The sequence below is a fragment of the Petaurus breviceps genome, unplaced genomic scaffold (assembly GCF_028583685.1).
Source record: "Petaurus breviceps papuanus isolate PSGF00001 unplaced genomic scaffold, PetGlider_PUasm1.0 90604, whole genome shotgun sequence".
Classification (NCBI taxonomy): Eukaryota; Metazoa; Chordata; class Mammalia; order Diprotodontia; family Petauridae; genus Petaurus; species Petaurus breviceps.
Window position 1 is genome coordinate 3,172,298 of NW_027187285.1, and position 26,823 is coordinate 3,199,120.

At 37.5% G+C, this 26,823-nt stretch overlaps 1 protein-coding gene across 6 annotated transcripts in view; it reads left to right on the forward strand.

Annotated features, from left to right (window-relative positions):
* Positions 1-26,823, forward strand: part of CEP70 (centrosomal protein 70) — a 261,992-nt gene that overhangs the window by 220,148 nt on the left and 15,021 nt on the right. The window contains exons 2-9 of one of the 6 annotated variants that reach the window (XM_069063887.1): positions 4,269-4,337; positions 11,149-11,263; positions 16,118-16,217; positions 16,507-16,630; positions 16,952-17,132; positions 20,610-20,779; positions 22,844-22,903; positions 26,723-26,813. In XM_069063887.1, coding sequence (XP_068919988.1) covers positions 11,201-11,263; positions 16,118-16,217; positions 16,507-16,630; positions 16,952-17,132; positions 20,610-20,779; positions 22,844-22,903; positions 26,723-26,813 — 789 coding nt within the window. In that variant the 5' untranslated portion in view covers positions 4,269-4,337; positions 11,149-11,200. Of the gene's footprint in view, positions 1-4,159; positions 4,338-11,148; positions 11,264-16,117; positions 16,218-16,506; positions 16,631-16,951; positions 17,133-20,609; positions 20,784-22,843; positions 22,904-26,722; positions 26,814-26,823 lie in introns of those variants that run through there. The other 5 variants (XM_069063889.1, XM_069063886.1, XM_069063890.1 and 2 more) reach the window with 5 other exon arrangements.

A 26,823-nucleotide genomic window follows, 5' to 3' on the forward strand; every position in this document is an offset into this window, starting at 1 on the left:
TTTCTTTAAGTCCCAATTAAAATCCTACTTTTTACTGGAATCCTTCTCCAACCCCTCTTTATTTATGTACCTTCTCTCTGTTAATCATTTCCTATTTATTCTGTACATAACTTGCTTTGTATGTATATAGTAAAATTTGTACGTTGTCTCCCCATTAGATTGTAAGCTTCTTGAGGGCAGATACTGTCTTTTGTTTCTTTTTTGCATCCCTAGCACTTAGCACAGTGCTTGGTACATAGTGGGTGCTTAGTAAATGTTTATTGATTGATTATTGCATAATATTGATCTCTTTACCCTCTAGTTCTTATATTTCTAGGTAATTTTCTGATTTCTTGAAGTAAGCATGATATCCATACTTTTTGTTTCATAATGTTTTTCTGGAAGTTCAGTGATTCTTAGACTCTCCAAGCCCTGTATTTCAGGTCAATTATATTTTGTTACAAAGGCCTCCCAAATTTGCTGTCTTTTGGCTTTGCAGTAATATCATTGAACTTTTTTCTTTCTTCTGTTCTTTTTTTTTCTTTTCTTTTTTAAAGCAATCAGGGTTAAGTTACTTGCTCAAGGTTACATGGCCAGGTGTTTCTGGGTGGGTGCTAAGTGTCTGAGCCCGGGATTCGATCCCCAGGTCATCTCGACACTGGAGCCAGTGCTCTTACTCGCTGTGCTACCTGGCTGCCCCTGTTCTTTTTTTTTTTCCCAAGTGCCCATTACCTTGCTTAGGTTTTATAACTTCTCTTCAAAGTCATCAATTTTTCCTTGGAGATTTTCATCATGTGACATATTTTCTTCTTCTGGATAGTTCTTACTGTTCTCTTACTATTTCAGGGGACTTTTATTTGACTGCTAATTTTTTAGTCTTTTTGCTGTTTTATGATAAGAAATTCCTTGCTTTCTCTTATTTTAGTATTGTTCCTTCAATTTATTTGTCAAATGTCTGTTTTGAGCTAATGAGGACCTAGGCTAATTGAAAACCTCTCATGTAGCCATATTGATGGAAGCACCGTTCAGAAGATAGCTATTTCTTGAATGAATGCATGAGAATAGTTGGAGATGATGCTTGAAAGGAAGGTTAACTTGAAATAACTTTATCTTTTAGGCAATGGGATGTTACTGTTGGCTACTGAGGCAGTGTGGGGGAGTCACATAATGTAAGTTGTAATTAGGAAGATTAATCTGGACAGCAGAAAACAGGGAGGATTATAGAGGGAGACTAGATAATAAAATATTGCATTAGTCCAGGTCATAAGGGCCTGGATGAGGGATGTTTGAAAAGAATGAACCAATGGGAGAGTGATTTTTAAAGGAGACAGAAACCATCTTATATATATCAGACCAGAGTGAGGAGGTGGGAAGGAAAGAGAATTGCTGTTAGTGGAGAAGGAAGAGTAAAATATAAATTCAAAGTTCTGAGCCTGTTGGTTCCTGGGAGAATGATATGTAACACTCATTAAAAAATAAGGTCAAGGGGCGGCCAGGTGGTGCAGTGAGTAAGAGCGCCAGCCCTGGCATTGGGAGACCCGGGATTGGTTCTGGCCTCAGATACTTGGCACCCACACAAAATAACTGGCCATATAACCTTGAGCAAGTTACTTAACCCCAATTGCTTAAAAAAAAACAAGGTCAAGAGGGGAATTTGTTTTGGTGATGGTGGGAAGGTAAGTTCTGTTTTAGATATGTTTAGTTTGAAGGTTCCCTTTTATTACTCCTGAAACACCTATCTAGGTAATTCTGTGTCTCCTCATCAGTTATTTGGTGAGAGTCTGCCTTCAGTCTGCTCTCAGTCATAGTGAGCAAGCCTTGCTAGTTGTCAAGTGCTTCAGAGTTCCTTCTTTACAACTGTTCATGTGTACAAACTATTGCTAAAGTTCACCACCTTTGTTTACCTCAAACATCTTTGCTGTTTGTCAGAAAATACTCACTATTCTTTTTGCTCCTTCTGCAAAATCTTTTCTTAGATTCAGAACTCAATGGAGCTATTTAGAATAATTTTGTTTAGTTTAGAAATAACTTTTTATTGATTTATCTTGTTTTCACATCACCTAATTTTCCCACTCAATCCTTCTTCTATCTTCTCCTTAAAGAGCCATATTTATAATAAAAACTTTAAAAAGAGGAAAGAAAAAAAGCAAAAGAAACATATATCAAAAAGATCTAATATTGTACAGTGCTCTACAACATAGCATCTCACTTATAAAAAATTAGGGGAAGGGGCGGCTAGGTGGTACAGTGAATAGAGTACTGGCCCTGGAGTCAGGAGGAGCTGAGTTCAAATCCTGCCTCAGACACTTAACACTTACTAGCTGTGTGACCTTGGGCAAGTCACTTAACCCCAATTGCCCTGCCTTCCCTCTCCAAAAAAAGCAAAAAAAAAATTAGGGGAAGTGTCTTCTCATATCTCTCATTTGGGGTCATTTGGTCATTTTAATTTTACACTATTGAGTGACTGTCTGTTCTTACCATTTGCATTGTTGTAGTCATTGTTTATATTGTTTTCCTGGCTCTGCTTAACTCACTTTATATACCATCAGTTTATATATGTCTCTTCATGCTTCTCTGTATTTGTCACATTGTTTCTTACAGTAAAGTAATACTTTATTATATTAATGTACGCCGATTTTTTAGCCATTCCCCAAACAATGAGTATATACTTTATTTCCAGTTTTTTTATACTACAAAAAGTGCTGCCATGAATATTTTGATGTGTAAAGATCTTTTTATTTCAGCACAATATTTAATCTGCTTCTTATTTAAAGTGCTCCTACTAGGTATTATTCAAATAGATCATGCCCAAAAGATTTCTTCAGGCAGCTGCTTTTATATTTTGTCTCATCGATTTTCCTAGGTAGTACCCAAAAGGGTCTCTCAAGCAACTGTTATAAGAGAATTTTCTCCACAAAGGTTCTCCCATCGTGATTCCTATCTTTATTAGCATAAAGAACTTTCTCTGACTTCTTTCAAAATTCGGGGGATATGAAAGGTTCCTCCTCATACTTTCTACACTTCACACTGCAATTTTCTTAGATAAACATACGTATCCTTTTCTGATGATCCTTTCACTGCAGGGACCTTGCAAGTATTCTTCAATCTTTGATAATCCTCAAGGATGTAACAAAAATTGGGAGAGAGTGGGGGAGGACAGAAGGATCACAATACTAAATCCTTTGTTGACATTCCTGCTATACCATAAATACTCTTAATTCCTTTTTGTGAAGAATGTTGGTATCAAAAGTCCTGAGTTCAGATCCTGATTTACTATACAGCATTAGTGGGGTCTCTATGACATTGAAGAAAATTACTTAAATTATCTGGGCTTCAGTTTCCCCATCTTTAAAATGGAGACAATGCTTGAACTTCCTTAATTTGAGAATTGTTGTAGGGAAAGCAATTGGTAAACTGTAAAGTGCCCTAAAAACGAGTTATTATTATTTCATTCTAGCTGGCCTCATTCTTTATCTGTAAAAAAAAAATGAGATGGGGAAGGAAATGGTAAACCACTCCGATATCTTTGCCAAGAATATCCCAAATGGGGTCATGAAGAGTCAGACACAGCTGAAAACGACTGAACATACATGCATAGCTGGCCTTTACTTGCTGCCTCTGTGCCAGTGACTTCTAACATTTTAATCTTGAAACTACTGGAGTGACAGAAAACTCCTGCCACTCTTGTTTGCTGTGTGTAGCAAGCAAGAGAAGCTTTCCCCCATCCCCAAAGAGAGAAGATTTAGGAGAATTAGATGTTACCTATTGCAAATCCTCCCCTCCCCCGTTTTACGAAGGAGGAAACTGAGGTCCGGAAAGGTTAAAGGGCTTGCCTAGGTTGACACAGACAATAAGGGGGCAAAGCCAGGATGTAAACTGAGGACCTGATTCATAACGCAGGCTAACGAGGAGAGGTCCCTGAAGATGCAAGCAAAGTAAAGATTTAGAAAGGGGTGGAGGTATTGCTGGGGTGATGCAAGCAAAGTAAAGATTTAGAGATAGATTGCTGGGGGGAAATGAATGTAAAAGAGGACGGGATGAATCATTTTGGAGAAGGAAGGAGAGAAAAGAGAGAACGGGACTCGGCTCTCCGCGTCTCCCCACCACCTCTCATCCAGAGATTGTGATCTGAGCAAACAAGAAAGGACCAGACAGACTTGCAGAGAAATCGCACCAGAACGCACTGATGGATTTAGGCGGCAGGAGCCCATCTATTCGCTCGCGATCGATTCCCTGGGCCTTGCTCCGTTGCCTCCGTCTCCTGGGCAGCTGCGCGCTGAACCGTCTGCAGTAAGAGCCCGCCGGGGTCGAGGGCGGACCGCTCGCCGCACTGTGAGCTTTCTTTCCCACGGAAAGAGGTAACAAGGGGGTGTCGGGGAGCCAGAGAGCCTGGGACCCACCTCAGAGTCGGGGGTTGAGAGGCCGGGATGGAAAGGGCCTTGTAGGCCCCGAAGGAAGCGCTCTGCAGACCCCGGGGCGCCGTGCGCTCTTCGTTGTTGTGGTTTGCTCTTCTGTAAGGGAGCGAGACCCCCTGCCCTGGGGAGGCCGGGCTGCCCATGGCCAGCGGCCGGAGCTTGGCCACGCTCTCTGCCCCTGCCGGAGACTGCTCATCCGGGCACTCAAAGTTGTGCCTTGGTATTTTGAACTCTTGGGCCGGGCGGTGCTTGCCTCGCCCACGCCCACCTAACTCCCTCCTTGGGTTACGGCGGCTGCTGAAGCCCTGTGCGTGCGTCCGCAAGCTAGGCTGGCTCCGAGGTGAAGCGGTCTGTGTGTGCCCATCGCCGGGCAGAATAATAAGAAATAAGAATAGCCTGCAGTTGTAGAGGGTGTTCCAGAAGTCTGGGTGCAGTATGTAACTGTCTGTCTGCTGTCTATCTAGCTGTCATTTATCTCTCTATATTTGGGACTCCCTGCAGAGTGCTTTAAAATTTACAAAGAAGGAAGATTTTGCTGCTTGACCTCTGCTTGTATCTTCATTACCTTGTAATTCAACAATAATTTTATTTTTACAGTTTGTAATTACTGTCATCATCTCTCCCCCAAAGAAAAAAGAAAAACAGACTCTTCTATGCGTGATCAAGAAAACGAATTTCCACATTGTCAGTATTCCCAAACATATGCCTTATTCAGCATCTATGAAAAAAAAGTTCAATGTCTGCGAACTGCTAACTGTTTATTAGGTGTTAGGGATACAGAAACATTTAGGACACAGGCTCCAAATCCCAAGAGTTTTCAAGTCTAATGGAGATCAGAGGGTGGTGAGGAAAGACAAGCATGCAAGTCATGGTGATATTCTGGATTTGTGAGAGAAACCCAGGTGCAGGAAAAGTGCTTTTGTCACTTGTATGGTGGGAACAGAGGGTTAGGGAGGGCCTTTTGCAGAGAAGTAGAACTTGAACTGAATCCTGAAGGAACTGAAGAGCTATAATCTGGAGGTGAGGCTGGGGAGGGGAGAGGTAGCCCATTCCAGCCATTAGTAAGGCATGGAGATGGAAAGGGTAAAAGGAGAACCTTGGGGAAGGGGAGTAGCCTGAAACGGGTTGGAACCAAAAGAGGGCCTTGTATACACAAAGTAGGTCCTATATTCTCATACATTGAATCAGATTGGTAGGACCTGTGAAAGTTTGCCTTTGAGAGCCCACCAAACCCACCACAAAGATGAGGCAGCCCTCAGAGTATGACTTTAGTGGACAGGTTGCTGTTACAACATTGTGTAATTTTTGTTCAGCTGCATTACAGATCACTCCAAATTGTGAAATTTGGTCCAAATCTAATCATAGTGCCTGTTGTTTCTTGAAAATTTAAAGCCATGTAAAAACCTGATTCTTTCTCATGTGACTAGAACAGATGAATGATGAACTTATTTCAAGTCAGAATAAAACAGTTTACATTGTTTTTTAGAGTTTACAAAACACTTTTATAAATGTCATGTCATTTGATTTTCACAACAACTCTTTGAGGGAGTTAGTAAAAATGCATATGGTACCATTGTGAATCACTGACAGGCCTAAAGCATGGAAATGAACTTGTGGGCAGAATAAGCAAGCATTTATTAAGTGTTTCCATTGTGCCGACCACTGTGCCATGTGCTGAGTATACAAAGAGTAAAATAAGATAGTCTCTGCCCCCAGGAACCTCATAGCTGATAGAGGTTATAACACATTCACAGATAAGTAAATAGAGGATATGTAGGATATATTACAATAAGTACACATTGATTTTTTGGGGGGGCAAGAAAAGGAAGGACTTCTTGAAGAAGGTGGTACTTGAACTGAGCTTTGAAGGGAGTGCACCAAGAGGTGCAGTTGAGGAAAGAGAACATTCCAGCCATGGAGAATAGTCTAAATGGGGATAAGGAAGCAAGAAAGTACGGATTTGATTCTCTCAGAATGCAGTCAGATTCCTGAGAAGAGCTTGGTACACAGATTGATAGTTGGTCAGTCACTAATGATTATAGAAAGAAGCTGAGGAAAGAAAATGACTGTGTATTTGGCAGCCTGCTAAAGGTGATTCTACTTAGTATTTTGTGATGTTTTGTCTGGTAGGAAGGAGTATTCCATTTCAGAACATTGTATATGAGTACATTTTTTTGTCAGAACAGAATGGGCAAACAGATTCTGCACCCAGTAGTTATAGGTATAGTGTGCCAGAATGGCAGGGGGAAAGGAAAACAAGTCAAAGGGAAGGAAAGATGGGAGAGAATGAACAAAAAGCCATATGGGAGGGAGTGGTAGCGTAATTATATCAGGTTCAGTTTATTGACAAGAGTATAAGCACATGGTTTCCCCTAGTCCCAGCAATAGCACAGAAGCATTCTAAGATGGGGAGGTGTAATTTTAATGGATATAAGATCTTCTCCACCCATTAATAGGCCTCAGGTGGAGGCTATTAAAGGAAGCTTGCTTAGGGGAGACTTGCTTAGAGGAAAGTCTTTAACACCTTTGCTAATTTCTAATTAGGCACTGCTGTCAGGAGGTTTATGATGCCTTCTGGTTCTGAGGAGTATATATATATATATATATATATATATATATATATACATATATATATATGTATATATACTCTGAATTGGTGTTTTGTATTTGGGGCTTGCTAATGAGAAGGATCTTGTGATTCCCTGGTCAAGATTCTGAGAGACCATATGTTCAGAACTCCTGGACTGGGACTGCTCAGATGTAAAGGCTCTCTGGATCCAGGGATGCCTATAAAGTTTATAGTTAATTCAGGCAGTCAGAGCCCTGTCTGTTGGTCTTTATTTCTTTGCTTGTATTTTCTCTCAAGTCAAGGGTGTTGACTTTTCTCTTGAACTAGTGAATGTAATTTAAAAACATTATTGACCCCTTAAACGGCTGTTTTTCCTAATAAAAGCAGATCTAAGAACCTGTGCTAGCAGCCATCCTGGGTATGCCAGTGTGGTTGCCACTATAGGAGGGAAGTAAAATTTAAAAATAGTTTGTCTGTTTCTTTTGGGAACCTAGGTCTTTTTAGACAGCCATTCATTAAATAGCCATTTTTAACCACAAAATAGAAGTTGCAGTAGGTATTCCCCAAGACTGAGGTATGGACAGCATGATGACTAATTCTTTGTGGTGGTAATTATTATTTAAAAAAAATTTTTTTTAAGCAATCGGGGTTAAGTAACTTGCTCAAGGTTACATGGCCAGGTGTTTTTGGATGGGTGCTAAGTGTCTGAGCCTGGGATTCCATCTCCAGGTCATCCGGACACTGGAGCCGGTGCTCTTACTGGCTGTGCTACCTGGCTGCCCCTATGGCGGTAATTATTGAAGGCCAACAATTAAAGTTATCAGCTGTAACCATGTATTGTTGTAGTATTAGTAAGTTTTCTGTGTTTACAATTCTGTTATTTATCCATTGATAGTAATTCCTCTGTGCCCTTTTTGTAATTGATAATGAAAACTTGTTAGTGTTAACCACTTAACATTAAGTAATCCTAGTGTATGTCCCCAAATTTGTGAAATTTAAAGTTGTCTGAAATGCTTTTTATGTCTTGGGATTTAATCAGGATTTTTTTTCCTTTACTTTGCTTTTTATTTATAACTGAATGACTTAAAAATGTATTTCACCCATTCATTCATTCAAGAGACATTAAGTCCTTACTTTGTCTCCAGCACAATGGGGAAAAATAACAAAAAAACCCAAAAGGTGAAATTTTTAAGCTATTTAGGGAGATGAAATATACATAAGGGAAACAACCAAAGTTAGTTGAGTGAATGAATGCATTAAAAGATAATTCGAAAACTGTAAATTAAGTTTGAATATCAGGTAATTGGACTTCTGAAAAATTAATGCCTCTTTTAATATCACATTCGTTTCCAAATACTTCTCTTTCCCTCATCTTAGCAAAATTTACCTTATAACAAAGATCTAAAAGAAAAAAAATAGTTCAGTAAAACCAACTAGCATCATCTGCAACTGACAGTATATTCAGAATTCTCTGCCTTTAGTTCTTGACCTCTGCAGTGAAGGGAGGGAAATGTATTTTATCACTTCTTCTCTGGAGCAAAATTTGATCACTAGTAGACAGTTCAGTTTTAATTTACTGTTCTTTTCTGTATCTCAACATTGGGGCATCTAGGTTGCTCAGTGGATAGAGTGCTGGTCCTGGAGTCAGAAAGACTTGACTATGTCTGGCCTCAGATAGTTAACTAGTTCCGTGACCCTGGGCATGTCACTTAACTGGGCATGTTTGCCTCAGTTTCCTCATCTGTAATATGTGCTGAAGAGGTAAATGACAATCCACTTCAGTATCTTTTCCAAGAAAACCCCAAATGGGATTATGAAAAGTCAGACATGACTGAAATAACTGAATTTTAGCACTGGCAGTTCCCATCTCTCAGTTGAACTACCTTCTTACTTCTGCCTCATAGAATCTGTCCTTTTAATATGCATCTCATACACTCCCTTCCCTCCCCTCCTCTCCACCCCCACACCAGTATTTAGTTCCTTCCCTCCCTAGCTGCCTTGTATTTATTTTGTTTATACTTATATACAGACGTTTATGTATATTGTTTCCCCTCATAGAATGTAAACTCCTTTAAGAGTAGGAATGGTTTTATTCTTTGTACTTGTATCTCCAGTACTAGCAGAGTGTCTGGAACCTAGTTTATGCTTAACAAATGTTTGTTGATTGATTAAATGGATTTTGGGTAAAAATATTTTACAGTGCCCTGAATATAATAAGATGACCTTACATTTCTGGTGCCTGAAACTTTTCATAGAACAGAAAATCCTTTTTTTGAAATATCTCACATTGATTCATGATATTTATGTCATCAACAAAAAGAGCTCCTGAGAAACTCCTTTTAACTGCCCTAATAATGACACAATTCTTAGGAGTTAGATATATCATCTTCTCATACAGGAATGTAAACACTTTGACTTTATTGAGACATGATTACTTTTTTGTGTTTTCCTGTTTATGCTTCTCTTGAGTCTTATGTGTGAATGTTATATTTTCTATTTGGCTCTGTTCTTTTCATCAGGAATGCTTGAAAATCCTGTATTTCATTAAATGTCCATTTTTTTCCTTGAAGGATTATATTCAGTTTTTCTGGGTAGATTATTCTTAGTTGTAATCCTAGCTCCTTTGCCTTCTAGAATTTTGTATTCTAAGCCTGCTGCTCCTTTACCACGGAAGCTCCTGAATCTTGTGTAATCCTTCCTGTGCTTCCACTATATATATATGTGTGTGTGTGTGTGTGTGTACATATATATGTGTATATGTGTGTGTGTGTGTGTGTATTTGCATTTTGGAGGGGAAAGGCAAGGCAATTGGGGTTAAGTGACTTGCCCAACGTCACAGGCTAGTAAGTATTAAGTGTCAGAGGCCAAATTTGAACTCAGGTCCTCCTGACTCCAGAGCCGGTGCTCTATTCACTGAGCCACCTAGCCGTCCCTGCCTCCACAATATTTGAGTTGTTTTTCTCTGACTGAAGTATTTTCTCTTTAGCCTGGGGGCCCCTACTCCCTTGTGATTGATCAGAAATGCTCCTCTCTACCCTGGAACTCTGACCCCAGAATTGTGTATGGGTAGTTGAGTTGCCAATTAGTACCAGCTGCACCCAGTGCTGGAAAAGGGTCCCTTATAATCTCTTTTTTTTGAAGGGGGAAGCAAGGCAGTCGGGGTTTAGTGACTTGCCCAGGGCCACACAGCTAGTAAGTGTCAAGTGTGTGAGTTCAGATTTGAATTCAGGTCCTTCTGACGCCAGGGTCGGTGCTCTATTTACTGTGACACCCCCTCTCCCCCCAAATCATCTCTTTCTGATTCATTGTCTGACCCCTTTCCAGTCTCTGGGCTGAGAGCTCCTGAAGTTGCTACTGCAGCTGCTGTTGCTGCTGCATGTGTGGGCTCTAGACAGGCCTCTCTTCTCCAGTGTCACAACCTTCTTGTCACCTAAGTTTTCTTAGGTTAGAAAGATGTCTGACCCCAATGTTTTGTTGGCTCTGCCACTCCAAAATTTGATTTGAGGCATTATTTTAGTTATTTGGAAGGGGATGTTGAGAGAGTTTAGCTGGGTTACCTCTAAAGGGGGAGAATATTTCAAGAAGAAAATAATCAGCAATATAAGTTGTAGTATAAAGGTGGAGGGCTTGAAAAAGATCATTGAATTTAGCCAGAGGGAGGCTATTGGTAACTAAAAGGATACTTTCAGTTAATTTTTTTTTAAAAAGCTTAAAAAAAAGCATTTTAATCTCTTATAAATGGGATACAGAGCCAGAGACAAAAGTTAAACAGTCCCCATCCTAACCTGAGAATTCTCTCCCTTTCTATCTTTAGAGAGTTATCTATGCTTTGTGAGAATTATTGTGATTTCTCCAAGAAATGCTTGTTCTATTACTAGTTTTGCTTTTTTTTTTTGAGGGCAGTGACTTGCCCAAGGTCACACGGCTAGTTTTTGTGTTAAGTGTCTGAGGCCGGATTTGAACTCAGGTCCTCCTGATTCCAGGGCCAGTGCTCTATTCACTACTCCACCTAGCCACCCCTCTATTACTAGAGTTTTACTGGACTCTGCTAGATAGTAACCTTTACATTGTATCTTCTCTAGCACCTAACATATGCTCTATAGAATCACATTGATAAGTTTTGGATAACTAGAGCAAATGTCTCCTCAGAATAACAGACGTAAAATCCTACTTTCTGTTATACAGGTCTGTTAGAGTTCTTCACTGATAACTTGTGCTTCATTTGGCTGCATGGAAAATGGCATCAAATCTGAACCAGGATGCTAATGAATTATTAGATTGGACTATGACTTCCAGTCAGGTATATTTCTTTTTAATAGTTTATGAAACTATTTTCAGTGTGTGCTAGGCTAATTATACATGCTTTAATTATTTTGCAATTTATTTGTATATAATCAGGTTAATTTTTTTAGCACAATTCAAAAATATTTCTGAAGGCAGATTAGTTGTTTAGTTAATTAAAGATAATATCTAATATTTATGTAGCACTATTTAAAGTTTGCAAAGCACTTCACAATATCTCATTGATACTCACTTCAGCTCTGGGAGATAGGTGCTATTATTAATCCCCATTTTACAGATGAAGAAGCAGATATGTGTTAAGTGATTTGCCTAACTAATGTAAAGAGAAGAATTTAGGATAGGCTTAATCTTGCAGATTATGGAGTTAGAGAATATTCTACTCTTGGCTGGGAAAATAAGAAGATCTTCAGAATATAACTGACTTTAAACTTCTATGTGGGTATTTTCTTACGCAGGTCAATCAAGATTTTTTGCCTACTTTATCTGATCACACAGAGTCGGTCATTCCACTGACTTCCCCTACATCAGTTGAATTATTAGACATACTTGTGACAGGAAGTCAGGTATTTTTCTTTAGCTATTTTAAGAAACTCATAACATTTTAATTTTCAAAAATTTGTAATTTGGCTTGGGAAGTATTGGCATTTTTACTATATTTTCATGAATAAAGGATACCCCTCCATTATTTTAGGTCTTTCTTGAATCCAGGCTGTATTCACTATATTTGTGTGAGGAAGGGATTCTCTTCTATTGTTTAGCTCTTTCCTGAATTCAGCTACATAATTTTGAAGTTATTTTTGCATAGGTTCCTCATATAGGCTCTTATTTAAAGCAATTCAGCAAGTATTCATTAAGTGCCTACTGTTTGTAAGTTACTTTGCTAGCCTCTGGGAATACAGTGATGAAATCAGAATGGTTCATGCCCTCAAGGTGGTTACATTTTCTGTAGATGTAATGTCTTTGAAGCAAATAAGTGCAATATTGGTTAATTTGAAGGGGACAAAACACATACCTGGGGAGATTACAGAAGGCTTCACACAGGAGGTGGCACTTTGATTGAGTTTTGAAGGAAGATAAGGATTCTGTTTTTTTGTTTTTTTGTTTTTGTTTTGCTTTTTGGGGGGAATTGGGGATAAGTGACTTGCCCAGGGTCACATGGCTAGTTTTTGTGTTCACTGGCAGAGGCCGAATTTGAACTCAGGCCCTCCCAACTCCAGGGCCGGTGCTCTATTCACTGTACCACCTAGCCGCCCCAAATGATAAGGATTCTGAGATGGGATATCGAATTCTAGGTATAGGAAACCTGTGCAATAGATAAAAATATAAGTTTGGAGACTAACTTTTAGTGCGAGCAGTATGAAGTAAGACTGGAAAAGTAGGCTGGAACTGGATTGTGGGTAGTCTTAAATTACAGACTGAGGCAGTTGAATTTCCTTTGAGAAGCATTGGGGAGTCACTGAAAGTTATTAAGCAGCACAGTGACATGGTGAGCAACGTACCTCGGGAAGATTATTTGGGCATCTATGTAAGGAGGAATTTCAGTAGGAGGAGTTGGACTAGATGAAGGAATGCCAGTTAGGACTCTATCCCAATTAGTCTAATCACCTGAAATGGGAGGGTATAGATGCAAGAAATTTGGGGAAGTAGAATCAGTGAGACTTGGCAACCAATTTTACAAAGGGAGTGAGGGAGAACGAAGACCCAAGAATGATTGAAGGGGAAGATTGGCTAGATAATGGTTCTTTCAACATAAATGTAAAAGTTTTGAGGAAGGAATGGATTTTAGAGGACGTTTTTTAGTTCTATTTTTGGCATGTTAAATTTGTGATGCCTATAGTATATCCAATGGGCAGTTGAAAATATGGGACTGGAATTTAGATGGGACTTTAAAACTGAGAGGAGCAGATGAGGTTATCAAGGGGAAAGTGTGGAGAGAGAAGAGAAGATGATTCGGGACAGCTCTAGGAGATAACTACACTGAGGAGTCAGGAACTAGATGATAATCCAGCAAAGGAGGCAGAAATGAAACAGTCAGACAGGTAGGAGAAGAACCAGGAGAGAGTAGTATCATAACAGCCAAAGGAAGAATCGTAATTCAGGAAGAGGGGCTGGCTAGCTGTCATGAACTACAGAGAAATCGAGGAGGACAAGGAGAAGACCCTTGGATCTTGCAATTAAAGTCTTTGGTGATTTAGTACGATCACATGACTAAGTGTATAGTGGAATCAGGTAAAAGACAGAAAGGCCCCATATATGCTTGTAGCAGGGCTTTTTGTGAATGAATTAGAAAGAAGTGGATACCCATCATTTGGGAAATGACTGAACAAATTATAGTTTGTAGCATTTTTTTACTTCTGTAATTATCAAAACTTAAAACTGTGTTAAGAATATTGGAATACCTCGGATAGTGAGAAATGACTTGTGTAAGAAGCAAAAGATGTTTATTTAAAAAAATGGACAGAATCTTTGGTAAGCTTGGAGAAAATGATTTAATAAAGTGTGCATGTGTGTGTGGGGGAAGAGGAAAGGGTCAGATGCCATATTGCAAAGGATCGAGAAGTGATGAGTGGTGAGACAAGTGAAGATGTGAAGACTTTCTAAGATTGTTTCAGTGAAAGGAAGAATAAAGAGGAGTAGCTTGAGAGGTTGATGAGGTTGTTACGGTTTTTTTTTTTAAGAATGAGCACTTTTTCTTTTTTTACTTAAATTTAATTTTTTAAATCTTAATAAAAATCTGTTTTCTTTCCCATGAAATAAAACCTTTTTAAACAAACATACATAGTCATGCAAAACAAATTCCCTCACTATGTCAAAAAATTAATGTCTTGTTCTGCACCCTAAGTTCATTCCCTCTGTCTAAAGGTAGATAGCATGCTAGAGGTGGGTAATACGCTTCATCATCAGAACCCTGGCTTTTTCATTCATTTATTCATTCACTCACTCATTCATTTATACATTCACATCGGAAGAGAGTAGAGAGAAGGGAAAAGGACTACTGAGGGATAAGACTGAGTTAGGGATTAAAGTTAGGGGAGAGGTCGAAGGGGCAGGCAATTTTTTTCTCAGTAGATCATGACTCTGAAGCACAAGTATTGGAAATAGGAGGCTTGAATTTGTTAGCTATAGCACTGCAGAAATACCAGTTGACTTAGACCCTTATTTTATTGCATCTTAATGGTGAGTGGTATTGTTATGAGAGTTCAATCTCTAAACACCAGGATGCTAGACCTGGACATTTTGCAGGCAGGGATCTGGTCTAGTAAATTCCTGAAGATCAGTTCTCCAGAGGTTGAATTGTAGACTCACCTGTAGCCTCATCTCATATGGCAGGGGATGAGGCACTTTGGGATGATATCCTATACCTGCCGGAGTTGTTCACTTTGTTCTGACTTGAAGGCCATTCATTTAAAATATACAAAAAAATGGCTTCTTTTATGTTCCAATCAGAATCCCACTTTCTACAAGAAATTTTCCCTAACCCCTCTTAATTCCAGTTCTTTCCCTCTTTTAATTATTTCCTTTTTATCTTGTGTATATACCTGACTTTATATCTGTCTGTTTGCATGTTGTCTACTTCATTAGATTGTAAGTTCCTTGAGGACTGAGACTCTCTTTTGCCTCTTTTTATATCCCTAGTGCTTGGCACATAGAAGGTGCTTAATAAATGTTTATTGAATTGAATCAGATTGAATTATATTAACAAAATTATTATTTGTTGGGAATCCAAAATAAGTATTACAATAGAGAAAGAGACTCTTAAATTTAGTGAGTTAGTAGTGGTCATGAACTGCAGCTTCTTGAAATTTGGTTCTTGAATTAAAAGTCAGTATCATCTCAGTGAAGCTATGTAGTGCTTGTGGACTCAGCTCCCAGGCCTGCAGAATAAAGAAGGAAAAGTAGAAGGAGGGATAGAAAAGAACAAAATACACAAGTGTCAAAGAAAACAATAAGGAAAAAGAAAGAGAAATAGTGAATACAGAAATAACAAAATGTCACTAATAAATAGCATTATGGAATCATAAAATTTAGAGTTTGAAGGGTACTTCATAACTTATCTCTTCATCTTACAGATGAGGAGACTGATGCCTTTAAGTAGTTTCATATACTGGTACCTGTGCTATAGGTTGCCTGCCTTTTTCTAGATTATTATAGTGTATAATTGATTATTCTTCCTTTTGGGCTTCTTTTTAATCTACTGCTAACTTTGGGGATCCAGCTGATAAATTAGTTTTGTTCTTTAATAGCTACAGTGCCTATATAATTGAAAGGGAGGAGTGTGTGTGTACCGTATGTGTGTGTGTATTTTTTTTTCAGGTATTTCAGAGTCCTATTTTCATGTTAATTATTTGACCTCAACCTATAAACAATGTAATCTTTTTTTTTTCTTTTTTGGAGGGCAATTGGGGTTAAGTAACTTGCCCAAGGTTACACGGCTAGTATATTTTTGTGTGGGTTTTAAGTGTCTGAGGCTGGAGCCGAACTCTGGTCCTCCAGACTTCGGAGCCAATGCTTTACTCACTGCGCCACCTAGCCACCCCACCAATGTAATCTTTATGACATCGAACATTATTTTAAAATGAAGATGAACACCCATGACTTTGAGTTTGTTGTTTAGAGATAAAATTAGTTCACTCTGGAGTTTAGATTCAATGTAAAAAACTTTAAAAATCTTGACGGGAGTTTTTGATGCTCTTTTAAAAGTTATTATTTAGCTTGCTTATTCTCTCCCTTCAAAGCTTAGAGCAAAAATTTCCATACTCTAAAGGCAGAAAGCATATTTATAGTCTAATACATATGTGAATTTTACTTTAGAACTTGTCAGCAATTTTTTTTTCTTTCTCTATGATTATAGCAAGAAGAAGCGGAATGGGAAAGCATAAATACACTATTGATGAAGAATGGCTTAAAACCAGTGTTTCTTGTCAAAAGGACACATAGAAAAAGCCTACACGGTAATCAGACCTTATTCTCTTTGTTTCTGAAGTTTAGATAAAAGTCAGTTTTACCTTTCCAAATTATATATGTTAAATAAAAATATGTTATTAAATATAAAATACAATAACATGTATAACAGTATAAGATATGGTATACAATAAGATTTATGACATATCATATATGATGCTCTAAGTAATAACTATATATCCTATACATATCTATCTATATTTGATTTTTTTTTTCAAAATTAAAGTTCCTTACATTTTGGGCAAATTTTTGGTAATATTTTAATTTGTCTGATTCCAGATCTAATCGTTTTTGACAAACAGTCATCACAGAGGATTAGAGAGACTTTGAAAAGGTTGGTGGATGACAGTACAAGGAATCAGAATATGATCCATCAGCTCATCGAAGCAAATCAGCAGCTTAGGTAAGATGTATTGTTGAGGGGAAAAAAATCTGCTTTGAATTGCTTTTAATTTCTATGACTATAAATACATATTTTTACAAGTATACATTAAAAAATAAAACACTATCTTATCTTTTATGGTTTTGACACATCAGGCCTCTTCTATGGTCTTAAATATTTGCATATTAAAGGAAACCTTTTCTACCATTGTTAGCAAAATGTTAAGAGTGACTTAGAAGTTTGGAAAAACTATTGAATCTAAAATTGAGAAAATTCACCTTATGTCTTTGACATGGATTAATATTATAACCAAGAGAAGGAATTGTGTGTTTATTAAATCAGAGATGAACTGCTGCAAGAACAAATCCGAACTTCGCAGGAAGAAAAACGAGCTAATGACTTGGAACAAATCGTGGATAGTGTGAAATCCAAAATCATTGAACTTGAAGAAGAATCTGTAGTCATGGTTTCTCAGCAACAGAATCAAAGGAGAGAATTTCAGAAAGATCAAAAAGCTGCACAGGTATGAGTGTTACCTATGTTTCTATAAGATCTCAAATGGAAAGTGATTTATAAATACGTTAGAATTATTTTGTTGTAATTTATAGTAATGTCAATAATTATGAATATAGAATTAAGGACTTACACTGTTTAAAGGAAATTGACTGGTAAAAAGTCCTCATTCAGCTTTGATGTTTAATATGATAAAAATAAAAAATGAATGCCGTTTAATTCAACAAGTATTTATTGAATGCTTATCCTGTGCTAGGCTGGTCAGTTGGTCAGACAAGCATTTATTAAGTGCTTCCTGTATACAAGGTGTTTTGCTAGGTTCTGGATATAAAAAGAAAGGCAGAAACATGGTTCCTGTCTTTTAGGAGCTCACATTCAGATGGGAGAAGCAGTGTGTAAAGAGCTGTGCACGTGCCAGGTATATTCCATATAAATGGAGAATAATCTTAGAAGGGAAGGCATTAGCTGGAAGTGGGATTTGAGTTGAGACTTAAAGGGAAGGTGGCTATTAGGAAGGAGAGCGTTTCAGGCAGAGGGGACAGCCAGAGAAAATGCCCAGTTGTAAGAGGGAGTATCTCGAGAGGAACAACAAGGTGGAGTACATGGAAGGCAGGTAGTAAAGTATAAGAAGACTTTAAAAGTAGGAAGGGGATGTTGAGAAAGGCTTCAAATGCAAGGTAGAGGATTTTATATTTGATTCTGAAGGTAATGGGATACACATGAAACTGTAGGTCTTGATAATGTACAGATTGCTTTTCTTTCCAAGAATGTAATGAAAATCAACCTCTAGCTTTTAAAGCCTGGCCTCTTTTTCTGATCTTCCTTCTATACTTTTCTCTCTGTTTAAAAAAAAAAAAAAAAGAGGACTCCTGAATGACTCTTTTCCAACCCCTTCTCTATCTGTCCTTGCCCTCCCACTGAGGCAGAGGTTTGGAGGGAAAACATTCCAGGCAAGGGGTAGTTTGTCATTGTGATCTGAGTTCTTATGAGCCTGAACGAATAAAATGTTATGTTACTTGATTGAAAATAATGATATGGGGGCTTACTTTGAGAAATGTTGTGTGATTTGACCAGGCGAGACTCTGGGCAGCCATTGAGAGCCCCCCCCCCGGCTTTGAAAAACCCAGATGTTGATGCTTCCCTCTCTGGTAACTGACTAGGTATGGATGTAATGGTTGGACAGTTGGAGGCCTGACTTATTGAAATGTTTCTCTGTCTTGTAACTTGTGCTTATAACGTGTCTGTGTACTCTGAAGTTCAAGGTGCTGACCTTTTCCCCTGAACTAGGTAAATGATGTTTGATTGATTAAAGCAAGATTGTTAATCCAAAAAAAAAAAAAAAGAAAATAATGGTCTTATATTAACCTCTTAAAATGCTTACATAAAATGTGCTGCATTTGTCTCTTCAAGGACTTAGTGATGATGAATGAAAAAAGCATTTATTAAGTGCTTACTATGGGCAGAGCATATAAGGATACAAATCAAAAAGGAATATATTCCCTGGTCTTAAGGAGCTCACATTCTAATAACACATATAGCTGGTTTCAGCTGCAAGTTAGAAGAAAAGATCCCATGGTTCTTAGGGTGCATTGGCAAAGCAGATGTTAATTAATTTTTAATGTGATTTTTGTTGATAAAATGACATAGGTTTCTGATATTGGACCATTTGAGAGTGCTGAGGACTTTACTGTCAAGAACTTGCTTTTCTGGGTCTTTAGCAGTTGTAATTGCAATTTGCTTCCTGGGATTGGAATGGGGAGGGAACCAGGGTGAAGTTGTGGGAGGGGGGCAGTGCTGGTTCCTTGGCTGAATTAGAAGCAGAATTGTAGATGCTCTTGGGCTTACTTGCCAGTGGGAAGCAGCGGGTCAGCATTGATGTTGGTGGTGTTGAAGAAGATGGGCCCCTTTATAGGCACTGCTCTCCTCAGTGATACCTGTAGGCCTGGTCCAAAAGTAGTGGTGTGGTGTGAGAGGCACTGAGTTGCTTATAGAGTGACTGCCCTGTACATCCTTATTGGCCATGTCAGAAATATAGACGTTGTAAACTCATTGCAAGACACTGTAAAATTTCCCCTTCTGTTCACATACAGTGAAACCGATATTGCTTCTTGCCATTTAAACTGCTTGTGGGTGATTACAGCTTTTCTTGTTAACCTCTGGATATTCTCTTTAGAAGTTCCCAGCAGTGTGACAGCTGTGCTTAGTTTCCTCTTGTCTTACCAGTTGTTGTTACTTAGCCTGTCTTATCAGTCCCCTTCTTAAGTCTTTCTTTTCTTCAGTATATTTCTAGCATTTCTTTTACATATTAAACTGTTTTTGAAATTAAGCCCTTCTCCCTCTCCTTCAGATCAGCTCACACTTCTTCAACTTTTCCTTAAATATTCCCAAATTCAATTTCTGGCCTTCTTTACAATTCCAGTCCTCTCCTAGTCACCTTTATAATTACTTTCTACTTATTCATTTACATCCTCCTCCAGCTGCCTTCTGCCACATAGTCTCTAACCAGTAGTCCCTTCTACAGCAATCCCATGTGGTCTTGAGCAAGTCACTTAAACTCCCTGAGCCTCATTTTCCTCAACTTTTTATTCTAGGTGACCTTTGAGAGGATCCCTCTAGTTCTATATCTTGGCTCCTAAGTGGTCCTCCAGTCTCTGTTGAAAACCTCTCTATCATTCTAGTATTAGTAGTACTCCTAAGCAACTAGGTGACAAGTTCAGAGCTAGCCTCAGATAGCTCATTGAACTGTGTGACCTTGGCCAAGTCATTTAATCTCTCTTTGCCTCAGCTTCCTCATCTATAAAATGAAAATAATAATAACTTCTACCTCCTAAGATTGTTCCGAGGACCATGTGAGATAATATATAAAAATGTTTTGCAAACCTTAAAGTGCTATAAATAAGTACTACTACTTATTATTATTATTATTAGATACTGTTTATCCTCAGATTTCTTTGACCTGGAATCTGCTAGCCTGCTATTCTTATGGTATTCTTGTGGCTCTCCTCCTGTGAGTGGCCAACGAATCCTGTTTTTCTGTTCCTTAAAGAAAAGGACTCGTATTACCTTGATCCCTATTCTTTGAGATAAAATGGTTAAGAATAATAATGATACGGTCCTAAAAGCTAAAATTAAGTTAGCTAGGTTATTGTAGATAGTTGATAAACTAACTCTTTCCTATCCATGGGCCTGAGCACTGCAACCTTACCCTCTTCTGCCCCCCACCTCAATTCTCCTCTCCTGTAAAATATTTAATGTGTTTTCTTGTTATCATTTTGTCACTTGAATTGTATTTTAAACAAAAAAAAATTTTTTTTTGGAATGTGTAATTAACCATTTTATGTTTTTGGAGTTGAAGCTAGGTTAGCAGCAGGAATATGCAGAGAAGGTAGGTGGTCTTAATTGTGGAAATGTTGTCTTTGGAAAACACCAGTCTGTAAACACTATGTCATTTACCTGCCATAATTGTTGGTTTTGTTTTGTTCTACAGTCAAAATACCATCAGTGTGAACAAAAATGGATGGAGCAACAAAAAACTCTTTCTTGTCTGCAGAAGGAAATTCACAAATTACGGAAAGAGGAAGAACTTCGTGTTGCCTCTCAGAAAAGAGTTTTTAACCGGCTTTGCAAACAAGCAACGCAGACTGTCGTGGATAAACAGTAAATTTTCTAATTAAATTAATACATAGTCAGACTTATTATGATTTTTAAAACCCACTTCAATTTGAATTTTGGTCTATTTTGATTTTTAAAATTTTATTTCAGATAGCTATTACATGAATTGGTTTACCTGTTTGTATTGAGCAGTAGTAAAGAATTTTCTTTCTCTTTCAAGTATCACTGGGGAAAAATCAGGCCAAGACCATTTGTAAATGAAAACTGAAATTAGAGTTTTTTGAAAGAGAGGCAAATATAAAATATTCAGCAATCTGATTTTTAAAGTAAGAATAGGAAACACATTTTATTCAGCAAAAGAAACAGCAAAAAATATTAGTAATAGCAAGACAAAATAATCAATATTGAGAGAAAGAGGAATGAAAGCAGGGATGAAAAAAAGATGAGTAAAAATAAAGGAACTTTAGAAGATTAAAGGAGGGGACAGTGAGAACAAGAAAGAAAGAGAGGGAGAGGGAGGGTACCCAGGTTCTGGGAAAGGGCCAACATTTCCTCCTTGTTCAGTTCCTGTTTTATATAGACTCCACTTTTTAGGGTCTGGCCTTTTGGTGCCATCTTCCCTTCCTGCTTGGAGAGGGTCACACATCTCTGTTCTGACAGCCAGATGTAGAGTGAATCCTCACCAGTAACAATGTCCCCCCTCTGCTCTTTACCTTCTACCCTCTCCCAACCTGCTCTGGGTTATATTGCATTTGGAAAAATTTGTGGTCCTGTAAGAACCTTTCCTTTTCTGATAAGAGAATTTTTAAGCATCTAGCCCACAATTTTGTAGGCATTAGGTTGTGCTAAATGAAACTGAATTGAGTGTTACATTTCCTACTTTGGTCAGAGTTTCTTATCTCTAATGTAGAGCATTATAATCTCTAAAATTTAGATAAAAATAAAAGTTTAAATTTGATAAATAATAAAGAGAATAGTTTGAGACACTTAAGCTTCATATTGTATACTGAACTTGTTCAGAATATAATTTTTGAATTCTAAATTTAATTTTCTTATTTCAAATCTTTATTGGTGCCTTTTATTTTTCATCATAGTCATTTACAAATAAATATTCCCCCACTCAGTCTCCATGACCTTGCTCTCTAACCCCTATCTCATTGAACTCTCCCTTGTAATGAAGAAAAACCTAAAATCAACAGGGTATGGATGTTCTGTACCCAAAAACCCCAGTGTTTATACCAACAGGAGGGATATTTCATTATCTGTTCTGTGGCACCAAGATCAATAAGGATAATTGTTAAGTTTCTAGTTATTAATAGTTATATTAATAATTATTGTAGCTCTGTCACTGAGGTTTGAGGTTTCTAAGAGATGTTTTGATTCCAATGGCTTTGTATTCCTAGATTAGAAATTATGACACACAAGACTACTTTTTATTGATGAATTATGGAAGTGATGCTGTTGTGTTGTGAACCTTTTCTTAATGTATCTAGAAAAGATTAGTCATTTCCATTTAAATGAAATAAAATTTATGTTTTTTTAAAGTATTTTAACAGATTGGTAAGTGATAATTTATTTGAAAATTTATTCAAACATCTTACAGTCTTAATTGGGAATGTTGTGCTAACATAAATCTGATAAGTTTTTTGAACAATTGAGAAGGACTTGTCTTATTTAAAAGATAAAAACAAGGCAAATGACTCTTTCCTTTGCCTCTTTTTCAGCAAAATTGTTTATGAGAAGTATCATGTTATTTCATATCTTCAGCATTTAGAGAAATTGACACTAGAAATTACATTAGTGATCATGAAATTAAACGTGATCGGCATTATAACTAAGATTTAGGTTAACGTGATTAGAAAAAGTCTAAAGAAGACTTCTGGTTTTAAAATTCTTTTTAAATACTGTTTTTAAATTTTAAATTTAATTTAATTTTAAATTAAACTGCAAATTGTCATATGACATTGCTCTGGCAATGGGGCATTAAATAGAACAAGCTGCCATGTTTTTTTTTATCTAAGTTATTACTGAATTTTGAAATAATTATACCAAAAATAATATTGTAATGCAGCATTCAGGAAGACTTTGAATGTATTTTATTTTTTCCAGGTTGCTTATCCTGATTGATTATTATGAATCCAAAATTAGGAAAATTCAAAAGGAACTAAGGTAGAATTAAATTCAATTTTAAGAACAAAAAAATTACTAGGTATTAAATGGTTGCTTAAATGTTCATGCTGTCTTTTGAAATTTTGTTTTGGAAATTGACCAGCATTTGACACCACAAATAAGGCTCTTGAAGATACTTCTTAGAGTGACCTGATTTATTAATGTTAGTATACTTGGTAAATCACTAGTCTGTTGCTAATATAAAAACAGTCTTTTCTTTTTTGTTTGTTGGATTTCATCACAGTTGCATCCCTATTAATATTTATAATTAGTCAATCTTTATTCAGTGCTTATTAGATATATAGCTTTAAACTAGGCTTTTAACAAAATGCCTAATAAGGATACAGATAGCATAAAATCTGAAAGTGACAAGTGAAAAATCAGGTTTGCAGATATGGACAGAATTGTTATCTCTGATTAAGAAATGAGCCCAAAGAATAGGTACTTTTGCCAACTTAAAGCAGCTAAAGCAAATGCAAGGCAAAAGTAATCTAAGGAAACGGGTCTGTTCTTTTTGGAGGCCAGTATTCCATAAAGTGCCTTTAATGTGAGGACATCAGTGCACTTTACAAGCATTATTATATGCCCATAGGTATGATTTTCTGCTTTTTACAAATGTTATAGTTAGAGCATTAATTTGTCTGAACTGCGTGGTTGCAGAAGTTTCACTTGACACCTCGTTGGATGCTTAGAAAACAGTGATGGTGGTCATAACTACTTGTATCATTTGGCCAAGAAAACTGTATCACTTCTGAAGTCGTGTTGTGTCAGATATCTTCATTTGCATTTAATTTGTGTTTTCATGTAGTGTGTGTATAGTGATGTGTGTGAGGTGACAGTAGCGGATACAGAGATATATAAGATCTTCATGGAGTTTAGAATCTACTTGGGGAAACAAGACAGAAACCTGTGAAAAATGTTTTAACAGTTATAGTACATGATTAAAGAATAACAATGGAAAAGATGCCTCATGTTAGCCAAATGAATGGCACAGCCAGTAAGTTTACAGGGAAACATCATTCTGTGCTGGAGTAGCCAGGGAAAATTTTATGAGGATTTGAGCTGCTGGGTCTTGAAGGGTGTAGAGGAGGTAGAGAGGAAGGGCATTGGAAGGGTTTGGCTTTGAAGAGTATAGCCATAAGCTCAAAAAGACAAGGCATGGAATGAGAAGGCAAAAGGCCAGGGAATAAACCATGTAAACTGGAATAAAGGAAAGACATAGGAGATAAAATAAGAAATGTAGGATGGTGGTAAGGCCTTGATTGCCAGGAACCACTATAAAGATTTTTGAGGAGTCATTTAACCTGGTTTGCCTCAGTTTCTTCATCTGTAAAATCAACTGGAGAAGGAAATGGCAAACCACACCAGTATCTTTGCCAAGAAAATGCCATGGGATCACAAAGAGTTGAACATGACTTGAAAACAACTGAGGAGTAACATGGGAAAATGTTTTAGGAAGACTAATCTGGCATGACTATGTGTTAGATAGGCACTTCAGACAGATAGTGAACTGGATTAGAACTGAATAAGATTATAAAATTGGACTAGATTGCAGTTGGGAAAATACAGTGCTTTCAGTGATCTCCAACTTAGCCTTCTTTTGAGCATCAATAACCATATAACTATGAATTATGAAATTCTGCTGTCTCAGAAGAATCATATCAGGTAAACTAAAGGGTAATGGAAGAAAGACACATAGTTGTGGCTTGTCCCCAGTATAACTTGCCTATGAGGTATAAAAGGAGTTGATGGATCTTAGATCTAGGTGGCAGTGTGTAGAGCACCAGGCCTGGAATCATGAAGACCTGAATTTAAATCCAGCCTGAGACCCTTACTAACTGTATGACTCTGGGCAAGTCACTTAATCTGGTTTGCCTTAGTTTCTTCATCTGTAAATATGAGCTAGAGTAGGAAAGGGCACACCACTCCAGTGTCTTTGCCAAGAAAACCCCAGGCAGGGTCATGAAGAGTGAGACATGACTGAAACGACCGAACAACAACAGCAACAACAAGACTTTCTGGCACATTGGATCGATCCTCTGCAGGAGATTTATAGGAAAACATGGACAAAAACTGTATAGGATCAGAAGGTGTAATCACACTGATGATAATCATGCATCCATCAAAGTGTCAGAACAGTTTGATAGTGATAGGCAGGTTTTGGGGAGAAATGGTAATTAGGGAGACCACTTGAGAGGTCTATTGAAATAGTCTATGCTGAGGTAATAAAGGATGTAATGAAAAGGCATTTTGAAGGACTATTCCAGCAGTAATTGGTAATGGAATATGGTGAGTAAGGGATAGGGATGAATAAAAGACAACTCTCAAGTTTCGAGCTTTGCTAGTTGAGAGAATGGCAGTACCATTAACAGAACTAGGGAAGTCAAGATTTTTTTTGCCACTGATCCTTGGAGGTATAGAGCCTCTTTGACAGATATGCAATTTACAGAACTCTGGTCCTCAGAGTAGCTTCCTCTGAATGCTACTAATAGATAACTATAAGAGTAGGTAGAATTTCCTCACCAAGAGGAAAGAAACCTTTGGAATAGGTCTGAGGGACCACCTGAGGAAAAGAACAGAAATAATAGATGAGGCAATAGACTTTGCCAGCATAGGGCTAACCAGCTTTTTTGAAGTTCTGGGAAAGTACATTAGTAGTTTAGGAAGACAGGGAAAAAAAGAATGTAAAATGATTGCCTATCAGTCTCACTTTGTCTATTCTTTACCTGTTGAAGGTAAAAGGCATTATTATATGTGATAGACTACTAATGTTTGTACTAGTATTTCCTTGACCTGTTAGGATTAAACAAATTAAGGAATTGGAAAAATAACACAGGAATAAGAAATCTATTATTAGTTTAGGATAAATTTATTCCGAGATGGCATAAACATCTTAACAGGAAATATATTCCGTAGAATACTTGTTATATTCTGTGCTGTCCACTTGATGGAAATAATGTTCAAAAATATTGTTTTAGAAATAAAGAGGAGTAAAAGGAATGGGCTCTACGAGGAGAGGCAGGGTTCCTCTGTGACTGTGCTCTGACTCAATTTTCTGTGGGTATGACATTGAAACCAAGGGAAAATTGGTTAATCTACCTGGTTAAAGTTAAGGCAGGATTTCTCTGATACCTACCTTTATTACTGCTCATAATGTTAAAAGTACTGGTATCGTTGTTGGTTTTGCTGAGTTTTCCACATGGCAGCGGAGGAAAAAGGCAACATGTGGAAGAATATTGAACAGTAAGAATCCCATATCATAGTGGAAGCAAAGGGACACAGGCCTTGCTTAGAATCCAATTACTGCTTCTTGAGAACCTATAAAGATTTTGGCAAAGCTAAACAAAAGATTACATTTGGAAGGTACACATTTGAAGAAATCTCTGTCTTAATACATTACAATTTACTGTGTACCTTAATTGGCAAAATATAGCTGTAAGGATCTTGAGAGTTTGAAAACCATGTATGGTATCAGATGTATGATCAGAGTATGGTGTCAGATATTTAAGTTGATCTTTTATCGTGGATCAGGCTTTAGTTATTTAGTTTGAGGGTGCTGTTGGTCAACCAGAAGAGTGTGGCTGTTCATCTTAATGAATTAAGGGCATGGAAGGACATAACAATGTCACAACTCTCCATTAGAAAGCAAATCTACCCACTCTCGAACAGGAGCAACTGGAAAATGATATTTTTTTGAAAATGAATTTTCATTTATATTGAAGATATTGAACTATTGTTTAATTGATTTGATTTTTGTTAGTAAAATTGCACCTTTGTACATAAAGAATTTTCAGAAGAGTCATACCTTTTGTTTCATAGGCACTATAAAGAAGATACAGATGCCGAAGAAGGAGGAAAAGAGGACTTTGTAGATCTGGATGGCACACCAAATTATAAGAACCTTCTCACGGTATGGGGGA